At 36.3% G+C, this 16587-nt stretch overlaps 1 protein-coding gene across 13 annotated transcripts in view; it reads right to left on the bottom strand.

Annotated features, from left to right (window-relative positions):
- The window catches only part of ERC1 (ELKS/RAB6-interacting/CAST family member 1), a 296379-nt gene that overhangs the window by 115186 nt on the left and 164606 nt on the right, over positions 1-16587 (bottom strand). For 9 of the 13 annotated variants that reach the window (XM_032208161.1, XM_032208143.1, XM_032208178.1 and 6 more), the window contains one exon: positions 749-880. The exons of the other annotated variants lie outside the window; for them this stretch is intronic. In XM_032208161.1, coding sequence (XP_032064052.1) covers positions 749-880 — 132 coding nt within the window. The remainder of the gene's footprint in view (positions 1-748; positions 881-16587) is intronic. 13 annotated transcript variants of the gene reach the window in all.

Genomic DNA, 16587 nt, shown 5'->3' with positions numbered 1-16587 from the left:
ATGCTCCTTGTTTGCTAATTATGGTCAAGTGAGGAACAGTGTAACTGTGGAAAAACACTGAAGAGGTTCACAAAACACACAGTAAGAATGCCAGGTTCAGCTTATTCTACTCAAAAGCTTTATCAAAAGCTCACAGAAATTTTATTCACTACATATGTTGTGGTTTCTTAATGACTACTTATGGAGGTTAAAAATCTGACACATACATGATACTTTTATCCAGTCTGTGGCACAGAATAAATTAATGCATAGAAATTTACACCTGCAGCTTCAACACACAAGTGTCTGTTTTCTCTGTGTATTCTTGCCTTAAATCAAGAGAATTGTCTCTCTATCCTGTAGCTGTGCAGCTGTAAATGACACGAGGCTGCGGTCCACACATATGGCCATGCTAATAAAAATAAGCTTCTTCAAATATGTGCAATGAACAACACAGTGAGTGTAAATATCTTTACACGTAGGAAGATAGACATGATGGGGAAGACTGGTCAGAAGAATTATTACGGAAAATAATATCTTAAAGCACAGGATACCTTATATTTCTATTTTCAAGAAAATAGCACTTACAAAAAACAAACCATCATGAATGCTTTGCAAACTTTATGGGTTCAGTTATGGTGTATTTGAACAGAGATAGCTGATCATCAAAGAAAACCATCTGTGTTTCACAGTAAAGCAAGGGAAACAGTACTTTACTGTCTGGTTAGTTTCCTAAGAGAACTACCGTTGACTTTATGAGATTGCAGACCTGTTTCTCAGCATTGATCCTGGCTGACTCCTCTTGTGCTAGCACCATTTCCCGCTCTGCAGTTATCTGAACACTTTCTCTGAGTGCCTCTTCCAATTCTTCAATCCGATCATCCTTTTTACGTAGATTGTCCTGGAAAATGACGGGAGACTAGGTGAAGAAGACTTGTTTGGAATGACAGCCTTTTAATCAACCAAGTTTTATGCCAAGCAAAATGTGCTTCTCCCTACCAAGGCGCAACTGCAGGCAAGTTATCTTCACACAAGGGAAAGAAAGATGAAGGAATGCAAGAATAGGAGGAAGATCACAGTAAAGAGAAGGAAAAAAGCTAGCAAAGCAGGTCCTCAATGCAAGAGTGTTTGCCCTCTGCATCAGACATACCAGTCTTGTCAGATCACCAGCGCAGCGTAGCTAAGCAAGGTTTGTTTGTAAATAAAGATTAGTATGGAGTTCCAAAGAAGGAGAGTAGCCAGAATTGGTGGGAAGGCAGCAGGCACGCAGAATTGCCCATATGCTCACACATTCAGCAGCAGTCATGGTACAAAGGGAAACATAGCACTGCGGTCTTGCAATTTGCCATTTCCAGGTTAAGTGGGAGAAAAGTAAACATTAACCCAACGGAGTTTTCCATTGTTCACATAAGTCTTTAAGGAAGTTTTTCATTAATAAGGAAGTATGAAGGGTTCATCTGGGAAGTCTGAACCTCAGACATCCAAGTATCAAGATAGTCTTAAAATACATCCTTCAGTTAAGAGCATCTTCACAGTTGCAGGTTCAGAAGTCCAACCCATGTACGAAGACCAGTGAAGAAAACTGTAACTCTCCTCAGAAAATATACTGTTCAATTTGTTTATACACGCAAAATAAGTTCGAAAAATTATATACAAACTAAACAGCATTCTTATTTGTCTAGAAGACCCTCCTTATTAGCATTGCTAAGGAAATAAATGTCTGTCTCCTGCCTCTGCTATAGTGGCTTGGACAAAAGATTGCAGAACAGGCTATCCTGACAGATATATGTGAACATCTTGGAGCATGGCTGCTTAACAAATCCATCAGAAAGGAGCAGCTTGACAGAAGATTTCTGCATTTCTCATCTTGCAGATCAGTTTAGATCATATGGTTCAGATCAGATATTAACGCATGTTTAAGTTAACACAAAGATTTTTTAGCCATCTCAGCAACAGTGGAGGAATGAAATATTTTTCTCTTTGGTTTTTGCATTTCACTTTTTGCCAGATTTACCCCTTAGTTTTCTGTCCTTACAGAAAGTTTCCACTCTCTCCACGTTTCACACCATATAAAGAATAAGGAAAAAAGACATCTAGCTTGGAAGAAGTTAACTTCGCAACCTTCGTAACACTAAAATCAGTCACTGGAGTTTAAAGAATGAACCTTATACCTTAATTGCTGCTTCCTAAAACTCTGGATACCAGGGATACTGTCATATGAACATCATTTCTGGCAGTCTCGTGACTATCACTTCTGAAGACAACCTTTCAGCTGAGATGCAAAGCTTTGTATCAGACTAATGCAAGACCCCTGGCACCCCTGCCCTTATGTAGATGAAGGCTAGCATTCAACCACTAGCAAAGGCAGAAGAAATTTGTTACACTTTGCAGACGGACCAGCTTTCCGCTGTTGGATACTTTCCAAAGTGGACCACAGGGCAAGTAATTGCTGATTTCTAAAGAAACAAATGGAGAGACTTCATTTCAAAAAATCAGAGTTGCAGAACATGTTTTCATACTTTCTGAATCCTTCTGAAACACTGCTAAAGTCTTCCAAAACCGCTTCATGGTTACGATTAGCCTAACTGAAGATTCAAAAAAGTTTACAAAACACCCAGCACAGAATACTAACTGTGCCAGACATGAAAACTATTTACTTGCCAATCTGCATTCCATGAGAAATATCAGCTGTACTTCTTGATGTATTATTCATGGACAGACAAGGAAGTGTGAAAGTGCATCTCTCCATTTCAAACAACTGAAGTGGGAATGGTTCGTTTGAACAGCTGCATGTAAAATGGAAACTTTTAAAATAACATTGCAGAATAAAACATTATAACGTGTACTGTGTGCCCACTTTTCCTCATTACAGGCAAAAATTTAAGAGGATAATTTGACACAGTAGAGCGCTCTGTTCAGACAGATAAATCCTTTAGGGACAGGGGGAAGAGTAATTGATGGTACCAAAACTGTTCAAGACAGTACTGCACTACCTGCACTTGAAAAATCAGTAGTCATATATAATAAATTAAATGTGATTGTACATATAGGCTCAAGATTTGCAAGTTAAAAAAAAAAAAAAAGACAAGTGTTAACTTAGAAAAAAATGCCTACAAGTGATGATATTAAACTTCAGTTTGATATGAATTACCCATCCAGTAAGGTAAGTTTAGTTACAAAAGTTCATCTTCCATCTCAGATAAACAAAAGAGCTCTGAGAGCATACGTTTTTGGTGCCACAATAGGTCTACCCACCTTACAAAATGACATCCATGTCTGGGTGGAGCATAAGATTGCTGCTTAGCCAGACACCAGAAGGACTCCAAAATGCAGAATAATTTCAGGAGACTTTTAAATAATTAATTTGTTTCCAACTCTTTTTTTTTTCCCATGCTTAAATAATCAGTATTTGATATTTTTATTTTTAATACAAGCTGCTGTTTCAAACCAAATAGAGAAAAAGTAAAGAAGAGCATTTGCCTTTTAATGTACCAGCAATATTTTCCCAACTGTTTGGCTCTAAAATCTAAAACATGATAGGCTCGTGTTAACCTTCAACCTGTGCTGCTGCTTTCCTCTTTTTAATTACATTAAATATTTTATCCTTATTGTTACAAGTATTTGGAGAAAGAACTGGGCTAATCATAATGACCACTGCCTACTAAGTTATACTGAGAGTTTTCTATGGAAATAGAAGATTTTGATTTTTAATTCTACAAATAGTTCTGGCAAACTCAAAAACAAAACAAAACAGACCAAAAAAAAAAAAAACCACAAAAAAACACACCCCACCCTACCAAATAGGAACAAAATAACAGCTTTAGAATGGAACAGAGATCTGAAATCTTTCAACATGAACAGGATACAAATACGCCCTATCCAGATGACGAGGTTGTGATAATAAAGTTTTTAACTGCAGGAAAAAGATAACTGTCATCTCATGATTTTTCATATGCTGCTAAAGTAGGTAACCCCAATGGTGAAATGGATTGATCCTCTGAAGTAGAGGATTAGAGTACAACTTGTGTTGCTTCATATATACAATAGTCGTGACAAAGAGGGCAAGTTTATTTTAATAAAATTGCAGAATGATAGATCATAGCAATCTCCTTTCATGAAACTTATACATGTGACTACAAAGAAAGAAAAAAAGTGTTACTTACCTGTAGACTACCTGGATTCTTCATGATGTATTCCCTACCCTACATCTCAGTGACTCTCCCTTAACTCTGCTCCCAAGTTCCGTAAGTGTGAGAGGCCATGGCAGAGAGGGAATTAAACCAGGACAGGGGAGATCGCTCTGCCTTTATGCTCATTGGTAACACCACAATGAAAATGAAAAACCCAGTCGACACTGTGGGATTGCCAAGAGTTCAGCTCCAATACACATTTTTGCTACAAATTACTATGATCCCGTAGCTGATTTGTAAGCAAAACCCATTCCAATACGTGTCCATCTTAGGGCCTGAAAGGAAAAGGAGGTGTGACTGACACACATTTCTGGGCTTTTTCTTTCACTTCAGGAAGGAAGTGGTAGGATGTCCAAGTGATGCATATTAAAAGAATGTATCAATTTAATCTTTTCTGCATTCATGTAATGTGTAATCTGACATGAAGCTTTGTGAAAATGCATGAAATAGGATGGAAGTTTTCACCAAAGCATTTAGGTTCAATGAAGTATGAGGTATCCTGGCAAACTTCTTCGTAATCGTGTCTTGAACTAGATTCACAGAAGTCTTTATTGCTTAATTTCACTCTTTGAATTGAAATTAAGACGGATTTCTCCAGTTAACTCTTGGGAAAGATAAGTTAACAGTTTGTGAAACCAGTGAACTGCTTCTTTTGACTGTTAAAAATATTTCTAGGACTAGCCAATCACCTAGTCAGGGCAAGACCATTCTCATATAAACCCATAATATGTGTAATCATTCAGATTTTGCCTTTTGGGCTTTCATAGATGAGAAATGAAGAACACAATACTGCAGTGCTGATTGCACTACCGCATTGCCAAACCCAGAAGGAAAGATGCTATGACAAAATCAGAAGGCTGAACTCCAGAATTTTGCAATTGATAATCAATTTGTTAATGAATCTTTACTGTTTTTTTTCTTTGAAAAAAAATATTTGTAAAAACCTGCAGGCCTTTTCAAGAAGGACCTGAACCTTGAAGTGAACATACAATGCTGTAGTACCAAAAGAAGGTATTACAGTCTCATCTGATTTCAGAAGCAAATAATCATAGTTACTTTAAAGCTCAAGAGTACATGGTGAATTTCCTTCATTTGGTTCCACATGTTGATAAACTACTTTTAGAAGTCTCTGAACAAGAAAAGCATGAAAAAAAAATGTTGCTCACAAACGGAGAAATCTCTCTTACACTGATTAGAAAATATTTTGACTTAGTAGGCTTTCAAGCATATATATATTGGGTAAATGTTGAAGGACAGAACACCATAGTACATTATCTGAATGGTAGTTATCATAGAATACAGTTCAAAAAGAGCACTTGGGGTCCTTGAGCAACTCATCCAAAGCAGGAGATGCCCGTGGTGAATTGTTTCTCTCTGTATTCATTATCATTTGCTGAAGAATATGGCAATAAAAGAAAAAAACACGCTGTCTTGAAGAGTGGAATAAAAGAAGACTTTGTAAATTCCAAATGAGGGAAGCATGTCTAGGGTAGTTTATAGCTTTGTTCAAGGATGTTCATGAACCACAAATAAACACAGACCCGATATTAAAGATTCTGAAAACATAGCAACAGAGATGCTGGTACTTTATATATTGCTGGACACGAGCAAACAGTGGATTTGACAGAATGGGAACTACAAGTTCTAATGCTAGTATCAGTGTTGCATATAGCTGCCTCCCAAGTCCCTGTCTCTCACAAAGTGAGCCAAAAAAGATTTATTTGGAAGTATAGCAACAGCATATACATGTATAGTTACCGTGAGTTTCTGAATGAAAGGAGAAGTCTGAGAGCTGAAGAGAACTGCCAAGTAGGAGATCCTCAACCAATGTTTCCGTATCATTGGTGAGATCAGGGACTGAGATGCAGAATGACCGATTCATTAGGACAACATATGTTGACAACTGAAAAATTATGTCTGCCAAATAAGACATGTGGATTAGAAATCAAGCCTGACATGTTGCGTAAATGCAGAAAAATAACTTCAGGAGACAAAAGAAGAAAAATTGCAGTAGAAGAATTTAATTCCACTAGGGGTTGAGAGGGAAGTGTGATGAAGCTAGCCACAGCCTTACAAACATGAGGGACAGCAGAAGGGGTTGAACACATTCTCTTGAGAGTACCATAACAAAAAACGAGAAGACACGTACATCTAGAGCATATGTACATTTGCGGATCATCAGTTGCAGAAAGAACAAAAAGTATTTTTCTTGCAGAAAGAGAATATTGATGAAAAATTATTTCCAACACACAAATGATAATTGAATTAGTGCACTAAAATTCACTGTGAAAGGAAGCCAACAGTTTGTGAGAAATGGCCTGTGATTTTTTTGTTTTGAAAGAGAAAGGTAGTAGAAAAATGGAGTGGTGTTTGGACAGCGTTGTCCTTTGGGTATCACTGCTGCAGAGTGGGAGGACACAGAAGAGTGATGTAGAGCTATAAAAGATGCTGCTGACAATATCTGCTCTTGTACATGGGATGATCGCACAATTTAAGTGTTACGTGTATGGACAATCACTTGAAAGAAAATCATTAACTTCTGTGCTTGAGCATATTTTATAAAATGCACGGTAATGAAAACAGCCATATGTCTGTTCTACCCTGCACAAAGTCCTCATGAATGTCTACTTCACGGCTCTTAAGGAAGTCCTCATGGCTACTAAGGAAAAAATAAAAATATGTAGATAGTAAAATAAGTCTGTAAGACATCATGACAAGTTTATGATGGGAAGCATATTGGGTGTTAAGATTACTTACGTAGAAGCTGACTGGTGTGTTAGGCATCTGTAAGAAAAGAAACACACCATGCTCTTCTCTTCACGTTAAGAAAATGAATACGGAACTAATTAATCTATTGGAAGTTATGTGCACTTATTTCTGTTCTTAAATGTTTATGTCACAAAGAATCAGTAAAACAAATACAGAAGTGAGAATGCTATACAATGGTACTAACACTAAAAGATATTGAAAGCAACAATTTTGAAGTATATCAAGATGTAAATAGTGTTCTGTATGTAACACATTTACAATTGTAAGGGCAAAACAAGCACACCTTGTTCCCTACAACACATTCACGTGGAAGAAGAACAAAAGCCAAGAAAAATATCAATGGTAAAGACACATCGCAACAGATAATACCCAGATACATATTACTATTAATGGATCCACTTTAAATGAATGGGAAACAAAAAGTAGGAAAAAAAGTTAATCAAAAGAAAGCTTCGCAAGGAAAAAAACTTAGTTAAGAGAAACTTCTCACATTGTCTGTTTCTTGAACACATATGAAGTGCTTAGTAAAACTCGTACCTATCATTATTTCCTGAAAGGGGCTAGAAATGTTTCTGAGCACTATACATGTACACAAAATGTGTGAATGGTGCCAGCCATTCATTTTTTTTTTTCTTCCAACATATTTTATGTGCTCTCACTCACAGCTGTGTTATTTTCAAAAAGTGTTTCCAGTATATATACAGCAGTTTTGTTCAACATCAGCAGCAATCTGAAATACATAGAGCTTGTGGGTTACAGTAACAAAGGATCTTATCAATATTATTTTATTATCTAATAAATCAATATGAGTTTAATTATGTCCACCCTAAAGCTCTGTACTTCCAATCTCTCTCTCTGAAACTGAAGTGGAATTCCACTGCAGTCTAGATTATTTATACACTACTTGAAGGAGGATGGAGAGGAAGAAGAAGAAAAGGCCCAACAGACAGCATTACGCAGAGAGGCCTAAAAGTGAAAGGCATAAGAGATTAAATCTATGAGAAACCGGCAACTTCTCTTACTGATAGCTACCACGCTTTTGACACTTCTTTCCTGTTACTACTCTAAGTCTGGCGTGCCAAACGCAGTAATCAGACAGGTATGTTGATTTTGTATATGTACTTTTCATTAGTAACAACCTAGACAGACTAAAGAACCTCGCCAATATTAACAACCAGGTTTACCATTTAGCAGCTCATGTAGGGTGCCAACAGCTTTAACATTTACTTCAGCTGTTGCAAATTACCACATTTGTATTTTTTAAAACCTACAGAGTCTATGCTTCTTTAAAACCATGGTGGGTCACTGCACTGACTATTGGAATGAGACCTGAGGCTGACAATACTGCTGTGAAAGTGTTTTGAAGTGAGCAAAAGCAATACATTTCTCTTTTATTTTTCTGTGAGAGGCTAATTGGGGAAACGCTACTACAAAAAGATTTCTTCTTCATACACAAATCAATATTATGACTCAAGGCACCTAAATACATATGAGATTACAGCAAAAAACAGTGACAGTTTTAACTAACCGCACTGTTAATATGAAGCTTGAACCTGTAAGTTATTCCCTTGATATACCTTTATTCCTCTGAACTCTCCTTCACAACATCAGTCCTGTCATCATAATTGTACTAATATATCACAGTAGCTGTAAAACCTGCCTTTCTTTGCTCATTTTCAATTATTCAGCAGAAAAGAGCAGCGGAAGCAGCATGCTTGGACAGCCAGCCACAAGAGCACGCTTCTCTCTTTTTTTCATAGCTGAACATTCGACAAAAAATGCTAGTGATACACCACCACTGAGGAAATGTTTACCCAGCAGTTGATTCCACTGAAACTCTCTCTTTTTTCTCAAATTAGAAGGGAATTCCTGCAAGTTACCTCCTGTCTCGCACATTCATTTTAGTCTCTGATACCCGTTTCTTGATTTTCATCAGAGTAGAATAGCTATTGTATTTGTGCTCTGACTGCAGAACTGTTTCCTTTAAAGCAGCCATCAGTTCCTGGATAGGACTAACAGTTTAGTGAGATGCAAATGCTAACCACTATTCATTTTACTTAATGTAAAAAAGCTGTAATTACTTTCACCCCATGCAGACCTTCTCCTACCTCCCCAGCTTCAAACAAGAGATGATCAATACCATTTCACATGTCAGAATTAAATCATCAGTGGGTCTCACACCATCTGGGAACACAACACCCCAGCCTACCCGCAATCCCTCTGGATGCCAGATGCACCAAATGAAGTTAATTTCAAGGAAAAGATCTGTCTCAGTACATGCTGAATTCAGCTGCTAACCAAACATATATACTGATTTAGGGAAATATTTGCTTAAAATATTAAAAACTTATTTTTCTTCTCTCTTCTTCTTTACCAATAACTGCACAGATCAGCTTTATCGCACATGAAAATCTAAGGATACATTTGCAAACAGGAAATGAACATGTTTATGTATTTAAAAAACAAATCTGTCATGTACTTTAACCTATTGTTTATTACACAACTCAACAATAATGATTAATACTGTCCCAAAATAAACAGTTTTTCAACTTTAAAATGACTAGGTAAAGAAAAGAGAAAAACATAACAGCTCATTTAAAAAATGAATTTCTTATGTTCTTTTCTGAGAAAACAGAAAATGATGACTTTTAGTTAAGTTTTGTTCTGTCTGAATCCTGGTCAAAGGTCATCTAAGTCAATGTGAATTATGCTACTAACCAGAAACCCTTTAAAGAATGATTTTCAGCCTATAATCTTCATGACAAAGTTAGGTATGACCTCATCTTTATGTGGAATTCCAAGATGTTTCTTGCTCACTGGTACATCTTTCTGACTTGGATACAGTAACAATCTTTAAAAAAAGAATAGGCAAGAAAGACTGAAGAACTAAATGACTATTTAGCTGCGTGGCAATAGTCAATTCATATGCAAGTATGGAACACTAAACCAGTTAGATACCGCAGATAAAAACACAATACTGAAAAAGATGAAAACTGGAATTTTAGGTATTAACCTAATGAGAAAATCATGAGCTGAAAATACTGAAAGTGAAGTATTTGAAAAGCTTCTTGTTGATATATTTTCACTGCTACACTCCTAATATGATTTGAACAGGCAACAGCACCACAGCATGCAGAAAAATTGCCACAGCAATTCAGTTGTATAAAAACCAAAAGGATGAGAAAGTGTAAATTCTTCACATTCTGAGATATTCTTCATTTTTGTATGACATTTTTACTGTTTCTATAAATGCCTGAAGTAGATCAGAGGAAGGAGAAAAATAGTTATTATTTTTCTTTAGTCCTAAATATTCCAAAATTATCTATTGTTCTCAGCCTGCAACGTTGCAAAAAACCTCCCTGGCTCCTGACTTCACTCATTTCTTTTCCACATTCAAGTGTTTAAATTTATTTAATATCTGTTTGAATGGAAGCTTGTTCTTATGTTGGTAACTTTTCTCCTTTTCTTTAACTTTTCTACATTCACTATGTGCTTTCTGAGGTGGACAGCCCACATCATTACCCATTATTCAAGAGGTGAATGCACTGCTGATGTACTTATTGGCATACTGATATTTTTTGTTTTGTCCTTTAGTACTTCTCAACATTGTTGTGTGTTTTTTTTATTTTAATAATTTTGGTAACCAATATTTTCACGAAAATTTTTATTCTAATTACAAGATTGTTGTCAAATATTAACACAGCTAGATCAGAACCTGCCATTGTACACCTATACTTAAGATTGTTTCTCCTGACATATTAATACATTCTCAAACTGAATTACACTTGCCAATTTATTGATGACTTATAGTTATGAGATACTTGTGGAACTATACAGTTTATCTTTTATATAAGTATTGAGAATCAATTAATATAACTCAGAAATTTAGCCTCATTTACAGAAAATGTTACATTAGCCATTTTGACCAGGTACATTACCTCAACATAAAGAACTGTACCATATAGATCTAGGACATTAAGACATATGAACTTACAATGCAACAATTGTTTACAGTTTAAGAACATTCAATGGTTCTTCAAAAGGAGGAAGAGAGAGGTCCAAGCATGGTGATTGGCATAGAAAAGAAAGCTCTGCATAAGAAGGGCACAGATGAGTGTTGTTGGGACACTGAATTCCATTAGCTTTTACTACCTCTCTTCATGCCTGGCTTTGGAAAACTATCTGAGCTCAAGGACATCAAGACTTAAGATTTAGAGCATCAGCGATAAAAGATATTGAGTTGCTGGAATGCATTCAGAGAAGAGCACTGAAGCTGTTGAAGGGACCAGAAAACAAGACTCAGGAGGAGTGGCTGAGGGAACTGGGGTTGCTCAGTCTGGAGAAGAGGAGGCTCAGGGGAGACCTCATCACATTCTACAAATACCTGAAAGAAGGTTGTAATGAGGTGGGTGTTAGTCTCCTTTTTCAGCTGGCAAGTGATGTCAGGTTGTGTCAGGGGAGGTTTTGGTTGAATATCAGGAAGAACTTTTTCACAGGAAGGGTTGTTAGGCAACAGAAAAAGCTGCACAGAGAAGTGGTGGAGTCCCCATCCCTGGAAGTATTTAAGAGATGTGTGGATGTGGAGCTTAGAGGCATGCTTAGGTGGTGGACTTTGTAGTGTTAGGTTGAAGGTTAGAATTGATAGGTCTTATCCAACCTAAATGATCTTATGAAATGATTCTGTGGGGAAAAAAAACACAACATCCTCAACTGAATTTGCTGGCAAATTTTAACTGAACAGACATTTTCTAGAATGTTAAGAAGATAATGCTTTAATCATCAGTAAAAGACTAAGTGATATGAACAGAGGTGTGATTTTTTCCCACCACCTGTATTCAGATCCCACTGTATCTCAAAATTCAATAGCTGAAAGGACTGATGCTAAGTATTTCACAGCCTTCTGTCAATTACGAATACATGACTTGCAGCCTAAACTTCAATGCCAGATAATATTTGCACATCACAGTAAGAGTAGTTGTTCATATATGTATGTAGAGTGTGTAACATTTCACTGAAGAGGAAAATTCAATAGGGAAAGTGCTCATTAAAGGCAGAATAGGCTTATTTCTACAGGAAAACAAAGAGTATTTTAAGAACGACAGCAATTTGGGCACCTTGCTAAGCAAGATTAAGGAATAATACTGAATTAGAATGAAATGAATCAGGTTTATTACTATGTGAAATCAATCAGAGGAAATGCCAAAGCACTTGTTGCCACAGGTACAGATCATATTAAAAAAATAATCCATGTATATCATTATGATTTTAAAATAAATTATGAACATTGTTTTTAGGTTCCCAGCATCACCTTATCCCCACTTCTTTTCTGTTGGTCAAGCCAAGTAAAAGGCAGAATTGCATCTTTACTCACCAATGAGACTATGAAATGAGTGGCAGCAATTGAACATTTTTTATTCCCAGGCAGAGATGAATTAGAAACAATTTTCAACACAGCAAGTAAAAAAAAGCCTAACAGAGAAAGAATGAGGAAAAAAAAGAAAAAAAAGGAAAATGCAAATTTATTGCCATTTCTCAGGCTCATGAAATAAAACACCAAAGTGAAAAGAGAGCTGTTTTTCCCCTTGAATGTACTCCTATTGTTTGGCTTAAATCTGGCCCTCAGTGTTTTCTGCTCTCAGGAGAGACCTCCTCACAGGAACCACACCATGTTGTCAACAGTTACATTAATCTCTCTGACAGTTTTTAGGAAAGGAGTTTGAACTCAGATACTAATCTTGGAAAAAAAAAAAAAAAAAACTTGCAAAAAACATCTAGTGGTTAAGGTTGCTGGCACACACTCAGCAGTCCAGTCTTCACAGTACTTAGTTTCTGGCATATTATAATGGGTACCAATGCTGCTCTTTGCCAAACAGGCAACAAGAGTACAAATAACAGGTTTCTTCTTCCACTGACACCTAATGTTTCTGCAGTAAGGACTGGGTGAAAGTGTGTCTGGAGAATAATATTCCTGATGGATCACAGGGAAATGTAAGGATGGAGGGAGTCCTCTTTCCTCTATGAAAAACTCTCAAGCCTTATAATAGCTTTCTCTCACTACAAATCTCAATTTGCAGTTAAGGAAACATTGGAATAATTGGGAGACTGCCTAATTCAAGTTGTAAGTAGTGACTTTCAGGACTTTTTTCCAGCTGTCTGTTCAAAACTGCAGAGCATTTTTACATTATATAAGAAGACAGAGTAACATGGTTCATCTTTTTTAAAGAAATGAAGGCAGTGTGTTACATCTAGCCTGAACATAATAAATGTATGGTAAACTAAACTGTAAAGTGAAAACAAACAGAGCAGATGGTGGAGTGTCTGTCCAGGGAGACACTGATCCATTCTAAATGTCAAGTCTGTTCTCAGGCTTAGTTTCTGTAAACTTTACAGTAACAAGTACTCTGCAAGGAGTGCTCTCATCTGGTCAAATACAGAAGAAGGCAATTCCTTAACAATTCTTTAATGGCATAAACGTCTATTATAGAGAAATGACAGATTCTGTCTCTATAAAAACTGCCATAGCAAATCTAAGAATAAGGCCATATATGTATTCCAATATTCAAAAATGTATAATCAATTTCAGTGGGAAGAAAAACACACATCTCCCTCCTTTAACACAAACAATTTGTATTGCAACAGAGAAATACATTCCTGAGACAATCATTTTTCTGTTCAAAAGTATATTATTTCTGTTGTTGCTTCAACGTGCAACACTGCACACAAGAGCAACAATAAGGTTATTCAGACCTTGTAAATATTCATCAGAAAAAAATGTTTTTCCTAGAACTTGACTAAAACTTGTCACCACAATTTGCTCATGGCTCATAGCTCACATTGTAAGAATGCTAAAACATCAAATCTCAGGAATACTAGAAAATTCAGAAATGGGATAGATAAATTTACATTTTTTAATGGTCACCCACACTACCATATACTCTGTCTGTATGCAGTGATTTGGAAATACAGATATCAGACTTTTGTACAGAAAACCGGGAGAACTAGTATTATAAACAGACACAGATAAATACTCCTGAGGCTTAATGAGCATTACAGGTTGTCTTGATGAGCTTCCTTTTAGTAAATGAAGACCCACTGTCTTACAAAGTCCTTCAGATCTGTGTGTAAAAGTCTAAGAGTTGAATAGTACTAATGCTCCTAATAATGGGACCTCATCTGAGCAGATGCTGCAGAACTTGACTTCAGTCCTTTTTGTTTATCAAGATGTTTTTGCTACCTTCTCCTGTTTTCCTTCTGACAATGTTAGCAAGTCTTCATGATCTTCCTTGAAATAAAGTTGTGTTTCATTACTTCAAAAGAGAAAATAGAATTTTCCCATTTAGCTAGAAGCTCATTTTTATGTGTACTACTATTTTGATGCAACTGGAATCCAGGCATGCCTAATTATGAATTTTTAATTCATGAAAAAAGGCTAAAATTCAAAGTAATCCCCAAATAGAAACTTCCCCTCACGTTAAGTCATGACAAGCTTTGCTAAAAGGTCATCATTTTTGGAACCTCTCCCAGACATCCAGGAAAGTTAGGAAAAGCTCTCTTGACAGAGAGAGTTATGACATGATAAGAACAAGACCTAGTTTTTCTCCAGGCATCTGCCAGGGTTAAATGTTTGCTTGTGTCTACAACAACTGTACAGTGTGCTGAAAATTAAAACCCTAAAAATAATCAATGTTTGTGGAACATTGTATTTTCTGTAACATATTGTAAAAGCTGACGGAAATTAAAATTACTACTGGAATGTTACATCACTAACAAAGCATGATGCATATTAAAGTGGCTACTGCATAAGCATAGTTGGTTTTCTAATGCATAGCCAGCTGTCACAGAATGTGTCAGAAAAAGGGATGGAGGGTCAATTGATCCCCAAGCTACTTACTGGCTACCATTGCATAGCCCAAATCTAAAAGGAGAAATAATTTGCATACAGTCGTCCATTAAGATTTTTATGAGCCATGATTGTCCTTTAAATTAAGTATTTGTTCATATCTGTTGTGTTTTCATTAACAAAAGTTCTGTGTAATACTGGAAGCCAGACAGTACAAATCCCATTCAGACTATGTGTGAACTTAGAATCATGGTTTTGCTTTATTATAAAGAACTCAAAACAATGTTAAGTTCCATCCTTTGTGGTAAGCTGTGGAATGATACAGTGACTAACAAGAAAAGTTAGCCCTTCAAAAATGGCAATGAATTTCTTAAAAACTGAATTGCAAAGGGACTTCACATTCTCTCAATGCTAGGGGCTCTGTTCTAGAGGACAGAAGGATAACCTAGAATTGAATATACTATTTAATGAGACTTGAGACACCTGAGTATGTGATAATGACACCTAGTCAGACCCAGGCAAGAATGACACCTTCAAAGCTGGGCAATACTGAGAACTATCCACTAACAGTGGATCCACTAAGGCCCAGACTTCTTTCTGAGGAGGCACCTAAAAAATACTGGGAGAGGAAGGGAAAGAGAAAGAACATTTTGATCTGAGTAATTCACAAAGGTGGACCTGAGCTCAGTGAGAAAATACGTCTGATAGGTCAGATTGTTTTTTGTAATAAAACCTGTAGATGCAAGATGGCATGAAAAATGGGTTTCTACCAGGCTGAAATTGAGTATCTGACAGTTTCATGGGCCTTAACATGTTGAGCTGTACTATCCAACGGATAAAGAAAGTACACTCCACTTAGCTGGCAGGCTAGGTTGGAATTCGATATGTCAGCGGTCTATATGGAAGAGAAATTAGCCAGGAACTCAGCACTTGAAATTCACTTATCCTAGAAAAACATGTAACACCATTTTACCTAGCATAACCAATTTGCTTCAAAGCTGATGATACCTACTAAGTTATGGAGGAAATCTTGAACTTCAAGTTTGGAGAGCTTTTCTTTAAATCTGTTTAAATTGTTTCTTCAGTAGCTTTATATATACTGTCCAAAAGCAAGTTAATTGATTAATTAGGGAAGCATGATCTCTCTTTACTAACAACTGAAAGAAGACAAACCATCTTCTCCTTCATCACGCCATGTTACCATCAACAGATCAGACTAAAACACTTTAGCTATCTACCCTCAAAATTCAATAAGCATGTCAGGATGAAGTTCTCCAGTAATTTAAGACCAAATGTATTGGGCTTCACTTGGCTTTCCAGAGTTTTGAATTCTATACCAACTGTATGTACATGCTATGGTGCCTCATTACAAACAGTTCCTGATATGTGAAGAATTCAGAAGGTTCATTTGGTGAGAAGGCAATTTGATTACTATTCCATTTTATCCAGGTAAAATCATAACTGAACAAAAGGTTCCCCCTCAAAACTCCAAATCTGTTTAGTCTGTAATTCAGTTCTTTTCACAATAAGTATATTTTTTCTTATTGAATACTCAATACATAAAGGAATTATATAATCACGAGAAAAAAAACAACAGCATATATTTGCCTCTTTGCATATAAATTGTGGATTATGAACTATATATTAAATTATTCAAACATGGGTGTGTAAAAAAACAATTACTAAATTTATTCAGTGTTACAGCTGTGTATTAAAGCATCCAAATATATTTTACACAGCTTATGGATATGCAGTTCATCAGCAGCAATTTGCTTGATTGCTGGATAGTTGCTGAAATATAGATACAAC

The sequence above is a fragment of the Aythya fuligula genome, chromosome 1 (genome assembly GCF_009819795.1).
Source record: "Aythya fuligula isolate bAytFul2 chromosome 1, bAytFul2.pri, whole genome shotgun sequence".
Lineage (NCBI taxonomy): Eukaryota > Metazoa > Chordata > Aves > Anseriformes > Anatidae > Aythya > Aythya fuligula.
The sequence above is the reverse complement of the archived record's forward strand: the minus strand, read 5'-3'. Positions and strand labels throughout refer to the sequence as shown.